Below are 8588 nucleotides of genomic sequence, written 5' to 3' on the forward strand. Positions count from 1 at the left end.
GTTGAAGACCCCTGCTCTAAATGATTCAACATTTCAGCTTGTTAATTCCACACCCGTAGTGGTGGCAGGAATTACAACCCACAGGAGCGTTTTCTGTCTTCTTCTAAACCACAGAACTGACATGGCAGTTTTAAACACGGCATTAAAGGTTTAAAACAGTCAGTTTAGATAGATTTAGGCAACAAGACTACTTGATCACATTTAGAAAAAGATCATAGTTTGGGTTAGTAACACTACATCTGTTAAATTACTTCACTTCAGGTAACAGGTGACCTGGAACGTGACAAAAACCCCTGATCTGGCTGTGCCACTGGTTAATAGAGTGACTATACTTTAAAAGTGGGTGTACAAAAACGCTGATTTGCACAGATTTTGGAAGGCACTGAAAAATGATGCTGTCCTAATGAGTGTTAGATCAGAAACTACTTGTGTTATATATCTGTTGTTCTGGCAGGCAGTTACAAATGACATATCACATTAATTTTTTTTCATTTGTAGGGTCCTTGTTTTCCATTAGATAATCAAAATCCTTGTCCTTTTAATGTGCTAAGGAGTGCTTTTCTTGCAGGGACAATTTTGCGGAAGCTTCCAAGAAAAGTGGATGTATTGGAAGGTGAAAATGCTGCCTTTTGTGTTGAAGTGGAAAAAGAAGAAATGGACATACATTGGTATAAAGATGCAATAGAGCTGCGTGAAACCCATCAGACCATCCTTAAGTCTTTCGGTAGGACTCACATCCTGGTCTTCGTCAATACAATGCCCCAAGACTCTGGCCTTGTGACTTTCCTTGTAGGCAGATCCAAGACTTCCTCTATGCTAAGAGTGAAAGGTAGGTTCCTTCATTTGTAGACTGTAGCATTCCAAATACAATATTTGCACAAAAGGTCTATTAAGTAAATTACTTTTGGAGTTGATCGAGTGATCAGTTATTCCAGTCCAAAGAGAAATTGATGCACAATAGGTTTCTCCTGTTTCAGCGGCCAGACATTGTCCTCCGAGTTGTCCAGTGGGTGTGCAGATTAACACAGAGCGTGCTAATGCAGCTCTTCTCTCATGGGTTCCTGCTCAGGACTCACGAAAGAACCCCCCATCTGGATATGTGCTTGAGCGACAAGAAGTGGGCACTGGCTCACAGGAGTGGCTACAGTGCCTGACCACTGACTCCGCAACCTCTGTAGAGATCCTTGGTGACAGCGTACCATGTGAAGCAGATTATCGATTTCGCATCTGCAGTGTAAACAAATATGGAAAGAGCAACAATGTTGAGTTCCCTAGAGCTGTTCACTTAGGTAAGTTCAGTTATACTAAAACAACTGTGCTAAATCAATTATGCCATGTTTGTTTTGCTCTTGATTAATAAAATCACAACATGGTTGAGGATATTACTTGCTAAATCATGTATACATTTTCTTTTCCAGTTCCAGTTGCCAGAATTCAAGCTCCCTTACAGGATGCCTTGGTACCCGAGGGGCAAGATGCCCAGTTCTCTATTGAGCTTTCTGCTTCAGTTATTGGTACATGGTTCTTAAATGGTACTCAGCTTCAGGAAGATGAACGTTATTCCATGCGTCGGTCAAGAACACACCAATCTCTTCGCATTCGAGGAGTACGTGATACAGACAATGGAGCCGAAATCACATTTATTGCCTATGGGATCCGGGATTCTGCAGCACTGTACATTCAAGGTATGTATGGGTTACTGTCATAATTTGCTTGAGTATGTATCTTGGTAGGCCGACAATGTATAATTTCTTTAATTGTTTCAACTGGAATTTGAAAATGTGCAAACATTGTTGGCACCAACAATGCAAGACAACACTAGTTTACTGTCTTCTTCAGTTCATTGTCATAAAGCACAAGACTTAATTATGTAAAATATTGTTTTTTTAAATGTTGCAGCTCCTCTTGTCAAGTTTTCACCAATGTCAGAAATGGATCGAAACAAATTTGTAGAAATTGGAAACCCCATAGTGCTGTACTGTGAGCTGTCGGACCCTGCAGCTCCAGTGCACTGGTACAAGAATGGGGTGGAATTACAGACAATGGAGGGTCTGCATATCCAATCAGAAGGCACCATGAGAAGAATTGTCATACAATCAGCAGAGTTCTCACATTCGGGAGTGTATTGCTGTGATGCCATTGATGACGTCATCAGGTTCAATGTGGAAGTAGAGGGTGAGTGGAGTGAGTTTCTGACAATGCTGGTGTCTTTTACTAACCATCTTTATTGTCACTTATTACCCCCTTATTCTTTTCTTATTTCAAAATGCATTTATCTTCTCTTAAAGTCTGACTCATCGAAACATAAAATTCACATTTTAACAATCCATTAAAATATCTAAATATCTATAGCCCCACCTGTGAGGTTTTCAGCAATTCCAGATGCGGAGAAGAACAAAACCATTGAAACCGGCAACCCCATTGTTTTATGCTGCGAGCTCTCAGATCCTTCTGCCCAGGTGCACTGGTACAAAGATGGGTCAAAGCTCAATCCTCAAGCTGATGTAGAAATTCTAACTGATGGCTTGGTGAGAAAATTGATTGTCCATTCAGCAGAATTTTACCACGCTGGGTCATACTGCTGCAAGACAAAGGGTGACACCATCACGTTCAGTGTGGACATCAAAGGTGATTGGTTTTACCTTACGCAATTAACAAGCTCCTCCTCAGCAAAGCAACTAACTCTGATGACACTTTGGTATGTTGTCTGTTGCCTTTGTTCTAGGCACTTCTAAGAAGTGCAGCTAAACTGTCACCTTTTCTTTGACTGCAATACAGCATGTTAGCAATTTAGTTGTATTTTGTTAAATAGATTATCATGAATAATCTTAAGCGCTGACATGAGGTTGATTTAAGGTTGACATAAGATTTAAACATATCTGTAGCTCCAACTGTGAAGTTCTCAGCAATGCCTGAAGAAATGAGGACCAAGTCGATCGAAGCAGGCAGCACTTTTGTACTCCAGTGTGTGGTGTCGGATCCTGAGGCCCATGTTTGCTGGTACAAGGATGAAATGCAGCTCATTTCAAACTCTGGATTAGAAATCAACTCAGAGGGCAACATAAGGACGTTAGTTGTTCAGTCTGCAGAGATGTGCCACTCTGGTGTGTACAGATGCACTACACAGGATGATACCATGGAGTTTCAAGTGGAGATCAAAGGTGACTTTACACTTTTTATCTTGTGCGTTAATTTTGTAACCACCAACTCTTTTTAGATGCCACTAATAATTTCTGCTTGTACTGTATGGTTTGACTCATTGTTCGTGCACATAACTGTTAATACACTAGGTAATTATTAGTTTTAATCATTTGTTTTGCGACTTCTGTGACCTAAATTAAAAGTCCCCAAAGGCCGTTCATGTGCTGCTCAGCATTTACATTTTTGCAAGGTGTCCATTTCCACAGTCTTGATTTTATTTAGCTGTCCTAAATTTCCAATGCTAGCTATACCAGTGACGTACTCTACTATCTTTGACGTTGAGAGAACCAAGTCACTTGAAGCAGGCAAACTTTTGGAGCTGAAATGTGAGGTTGCAGACTCCACTGTGCCTGTCTGCTGGTATGAAGAGGCTGTAAAGCTCTGCCCGCAGAATGATTGGGATATACAGAGTAATGGCACGTTGAAGAGACTCATTATCCCATCTGATGAGGTCTTGCCCTCAGGGCTATACAGCTGTGAAACCGCTGATGACACTAATCACTTCCCTGTGGATATTAAAGGTGATTTCTTTTTTTAATTTGTTGAATCTTAGAGCAAATACAAGAACTTTCTGGTAACTAAATGCCACTAACACAATATGTGTATCTGTCTGTCTGTCTGTCTGTCTGTGTCAAGTGATGTTTTGTGTGAAGTTTCTTAAATCATGGTAAAATTGTTTTCTCTAAGGAATCCATATAATGAATCTATGTAATCCTTGAAAATGTGTTTCTCATTGAATTTGGTCTGAGATAGAACAGATAAGATAAGTCCGCAATTATAATATGAATCATCATCTTTAGCTCCAATGCTGCCGTTATCACCCTCACCAGAGGTTGTGGAGACGCCGTCACTTGAAGCAACCTGCCCGACTGAACCAACATGTGAAACCTCAGACCCTGATTTCCAGGTGGATAAAGAACATGATTCTAACAAAGAGCCTGATTCTGAAATGGGAGGCATCAAGAAGACTCTTGTAATTGAACCAACTCATCCTTCAAACTCTGGAGCATACTATTGTGCAACAGTAGATGATGTTGCCCAATTAATAGTAAACAATCAAGGTGATTTTTACAAATGTGTTTTCAGTCTAGTTATGACTAACTCTTTGTGTAGCTTTTGGTCTGTCTTCTGATTTGTTGTTACAATGCAGAGCTAATATCTGTGACAATACATCACATCTAGGATAATAAACTCAATAAAATTATCCCCCCAATGATTGTCTGTAGTGCCAGCTCCAACATATCTGCTTGGCCCTGGTGTTGCGAAGACTGAGTCTGCGGAAGTGGACTGCCAAATTGTTCAGCAATTTGAGATTTCAGATCCCATTGCCAAAGCCTGTTGGTACAAAGATGGAACCCAGATCTACCCAAAAAGGGAAGCTGACTGTGAATCACAGAGCGGCAGCCAAACCGTGCCCCTTCAGTTACATGACTTGTCTGATAATGGGAGTTTTGGCTGTGAAACATCTGGTGATACACAGTTAAATGTGGACATGAAAGGTGGTGCTTCACATTGTACTTGCACAATTAAGAACCAAGTATTTAGTGACATACATGCAGCTATCACCCAGCTGATTGTTTTCTCTTTGGCTTTGTCCAAACAGCAGAGCAGCGTCACTGTGGTGACGAGATTGGTGAGATAGCTGATGCATCTGCCCAATACACTGTGGATGTCAAAGGTGATTTGATATATTTCATCAGTCATCCATCTTAACCAAGCACATACATGCCACTAACAATAGTGGTGTATTTTCTGTTAAATCCATCATCTGAGGCATCTGCATCTTTTTTTCCTTTAGACAATTGCTTTTTGCCATATTGAATCCTGGTCTCATGTAGTTCCCTGCAGTGATTGGCTCTTAATCAAACATTTGGGTGTTCAGTACCTGAGTAGCTGCTCCTCATACTAACATATATGTTGTTTGTCAATTCATATTTCATTTTAACAGCCATCTTTGCTTGTAACAAGCAGCTTACCACTCTTTAAGTCCATCTTATGTCTTATTCATCAGCAGACCCTTTCATTCACATTGCTGCCCTGAACCTTTCACCGTTGCAATGACAAGGAACTCTTATTAAGAAGAAGAAAATGTATATGCTTTTTAGGTTTTTAAGGTGTAGTGTAAATACTGGTGGTATAACAGTATTAGGAATCAAGGGAAAATATAGGAGCTCAATATCAGACCAAACCTGGTTGATCTTCTTGTTTGTCTTTGCAATGAATTATCCCATAACTCCATGCTAACCCACACTGATGCAAAATTCTGTTATAAGAAGAAGTATTGAGACCAACAACCACCTAAAACCTTTCTTTGTGTACATCACAATGCTTATAGCTACATCGCCGAGGCTCTCTTCTGAACAAGAAAAGAAGTCCAAGGAAGAGGCATTTCCTGTTGAAGTTGACTGCATGTCCTCAAAATGCAATTCTGGTACCTTCTGTGGCGAGAGAGGAGATGCACAGACATACGAAGAACATTCCATTCCTATGCCAACTTCCCAGTCAGCATGTGGATATATGACTGAATGGATTGCACCTAAACAGCCAAGGGAGCTCTCTGACAATCAACAAACAACAAATGCCCAATCTCCTGTTTACTGTAACTCTGTAAAGCCATCAATGATGCAATCTGACACACATCATCACACTAATAAGCTCAGAGAATCACATGGTGAGGAATTCATTTATTATCTACAGCATGCAAAAGCCCAATCTGAAGAGCTTGATAATTCCCCCCAGACAGCTGTCAAGACAGATGAGATCTGTAATGTTCAACAAACTGCAGCGGTTGAATCAGAGGAAGCCACTCTCAAGACTCTAACTGTCCCATCAGAAGAGCTAAATAGCACAAAACAGATGTTAACTGTCCAGTCAGAGCTAGGTAACCCCTTACAGACTTCAACTGCCCAATCAGAACACCATACTAACCACAAATCAGACAAGTTCTGTAACTCTTTAAAAACGGGAACTCTGCAGTCAGAGGAGTCCTTTAAATCCTCAAACACTGTCCAACCAGAGGAGTCCTTTAAATTCTCAAACAATGTCCAACCAGAGGAGTCCTTTAAATCCTCAAACACTGTCCAACCAGAGGAGTCCTTTAAATCCTCAAACACTGTCCAACCAGAGGAGTCCTTTAAATCCTCAAACACTGTCCAACCAGAGGAGTCCTTTAAATCCTCAAACACTGTCCAACCAGAGGAGTCCTTTAAATCCTCAAACACTGTCCAACCAGAGGAGTCCTTTAAATCCTCAAACACTGTCCAACCAGAGGAGTCCTTTAAATCCCCAAACACTGTCCAACCAGAGGAGTCCTTTAAATCCTCAAACACTGTCCAACCACAGGAGTCCTTTAAATCCTCAAACACTGTCCAACCAGAGGAGTCCTTTAAATCCTCAAATCCTGGCCAACCAGAGGAGTCCTTTAAATCCTCACACACTGGCCAACCAGAGGAGTCCTTTAAATCCTCACACACTGCAACTGTCCAACCAGAAGAGTCCTTTAAATCTTCATCCACTGCAACTGTCCAATCACAAGAGTCCTTTAAATCCTCACACACTGAAACTGTCCGACCAGAGGAGCCCTTACAATCCACACATACTGGAACTATCCAATTAGAGGAGCCTTTTAAAACCTTACAAACGGCAATTGTCAAGTCAGAGGAGTGCTGTAGCTCCATACAACTGGCGGCTGCCCTGTCAGAGAGGCTTTTTGATAGCTTACAAACTGAAACTGTCCATTCAGAGGGACCCTATAACTCCTTATGGACTGCAACTGACAAATCAGAGGAGTTAAACAGACTTCTACAGACATCAACTGTCCAACTGTCTACTACATCCCCTCAATCATTGGACTTATATAACTCTGAAGAGGCAGAAACGGGCAAACGAAGAAAGCATTACATCTTGCAAAAGTCTGCGCATGTCACATTGGATGACCACAAAGGCCAAGCAGTACCTAACTGCTCGAAGGTACTGTATCAGTCCATGAGCACAACAGTCCCAGCAGAGAGGCATTACACCATGAAGGCATCAGAAGACCAAGTAGACTGCATAATTAACTCTGGGCAGAGACCATCTTCCCAGTTTGCAGTGCCTCAGTATGTTAAGCAGACACCTACTGTCCAATCAGAAGAGATCTATCTATCAAAGACATATGACAGTCACTGGAGTGACAGTGTCACTGCAAATAAGGTGGCTGTTGAAGGTGATTTAAACGGTTAGCATTATCAAACAAAAATGGACGGGCACAATGTTGCCATTGTGTAAAATGAAGAGATTGCTTTTTGCGATTCTTGACACTTTGACAATTTCTACATTTACTTACATGATTTTGGTCTTACTTAAACTACTTTAGTAGTCAATGTAAAACTTGGAGATTGAGTGGTCTGTGAGGAATATTAAAGATAGGGAAAAGAGTAAATATATAAGCTTTAAATCCTAACTTGAATGCCTAGTTATCTCAAGTCTAACCAATTATACATTGTTAGATTACTAATAGCATAAAGACATATATTTTATAATTACTTATTTTAACTGTTAAGATGTATTGGCATGACTAATCTTGATTTGCAATGTTGCTCTTCTGTTTTTTTAAAGCATCATGTTTGATGTAGTCAGTGATAGTGATGCAATTTTCTCTTGATGTTACCTCAAACATCCCCAGCTCCACCCGTGAGAATTACAACACATTGTGAGGCTGAAAGGAACAAGTCTGTTGAAGTTGGTGAACCCATAGTGCTGCGGTGTGAGATATCAGATCCTAACGCTCAAGTTAATTGGTACAAGGATGGAATGAATCTACGTGAAACAGCTGGGCAAGACATCTTGACAGAGGGCTCCATAAGAACACTGGCTATCCAGTCAGCGATGCTGTCTCATTCAGGGATTTACAGCTGCAAGACAACAGATGATGCAATGCAGTTTCATGTGGATGTTGAAGGTGAAAAAAGTTGTTTTCATCTATTCTGCAAATAGATTGTAGTCAGGGTCAAGTGCATCCAAACGCTTTTGCTTTGCTTATAAAAAAGCAAGTTCTCTTTTTAAGTACTTTTGGATGAATGCAATCAACCTCTTTTCAAGCAAAAATGAAGACACTGCCATGACATTTGTACAGATTAACAGCACTTAGCTACACCATGCTTATTTGTGCAGTTTGCACAATAACATCACAATGTACTGTATAAGTATTATAAAAATTAGCTATAAGTGGCCACTTGAGAGTATGTAAAAGATGGAAGACTCTTTGCTCTCTAGCTCCATTCTATCCAAGGGGGTAAGCCTCTCCAAGCATATCTCCTATGGCGCCATTTTGATGCTAATAAGCCATCACCCGCCGTTAGCATTCCGTTGACTGCCATTCATTTTGACAGCGAATAACTTTACATCTG

General features: G+C 40.7%; 1 protein-coding gene and 1 long non-coding RNA gene across 14 annotated transcripts in view; one reads left to right on the forward strand and one right to left on the reverse strand.

Annotated features, from left to right (window-relative positions):
* Nucleotides 1-8588, forward strand: part of obsl1b (obscurin like cytoskeletal adaptor 1b) — a 39281-nt gene that overhangs the window by 5497 nt on the left and 25196 nt on the right. For 7 of the 12 annotated variants that reach the window (XM_032512997.1, XM_032512996.1, XM_032512994.1 and 4 more), the window contains exons 4-15: nt 569-829; nt 978-1289; nt 1419-1685; nt 1900-2175; nt 2353-2628; nt 2886-3161; nt 3447-3722; nt 4002-4262; nt 4428-4700; nt 4805-4879; nt 5537-7405; nt 7865-8140. In XM_032512997.1, coding sequence (XP_032368888.1) covers nt 569-829; nt 978-1289; nt 1419-1685; nt 1900-2175; nt 2353-2628; nt 2886-3161; nt 3447-3722; nt 4002-4262; nt 4428-4700; nt 4805-4879; nt 5537-7405; nt 7865-8140 — 4698 coding nt within the window. The remainder of the gene's footprint in view (nt 1-568; nt 830-977; nt 1290-1418; nt 1686-1899; nt 2176-2352; nt 2629-2885; nt 3162-3446; nt 3723-4001; nt 4263-4427; nt 4701-4804; nt 4880-5536; nt 7406-7864; nt 8141-8588) is intronic. The other 5 variants (XM_032513001.1, XM_032513002.1, XM_032513003.1 and 2 more) reach the window with 5 other exon arrangements.
* Nucleotides 1-8588, reverse strand: part of LOC116687547 (uncharacterized) — a 26135-nt gene that overhangs the window by 501 nt on the left and 17046 nt on the right. Inside the window, exon 6 of one of the 2 annotated variants that reach the window (XR_004331588.1) lies at nt 1151-1227. The exons of the other annotated variant lie outside the window; for it this stretch is intronic. This is a non-coding gene — a long non-coding RNA (uncharacterized LOC116687547). Of the gene's footprint in view, nt 1-1150; nt 1228-8588 lie in introns of those variants that run through there. 2 annotated transcript variants of the gene reach the window in all.

The sequence above is a fragment of the Etheostoma spectabile genome, chromosome 4, assembly GCF_008692095.1.
Source record: "Etheostoma spectabile isolate EspeVRDwgs_2016 chromosome 4, UIUC_Espe_1.0, whole genome shotgun sequence".
Lineage (NCBI taxonomy): Eukaryota > Metazoa > Chordata > Actinopteri > Perciformes > Percidae > Etheostoma > Etheostoma spectabile.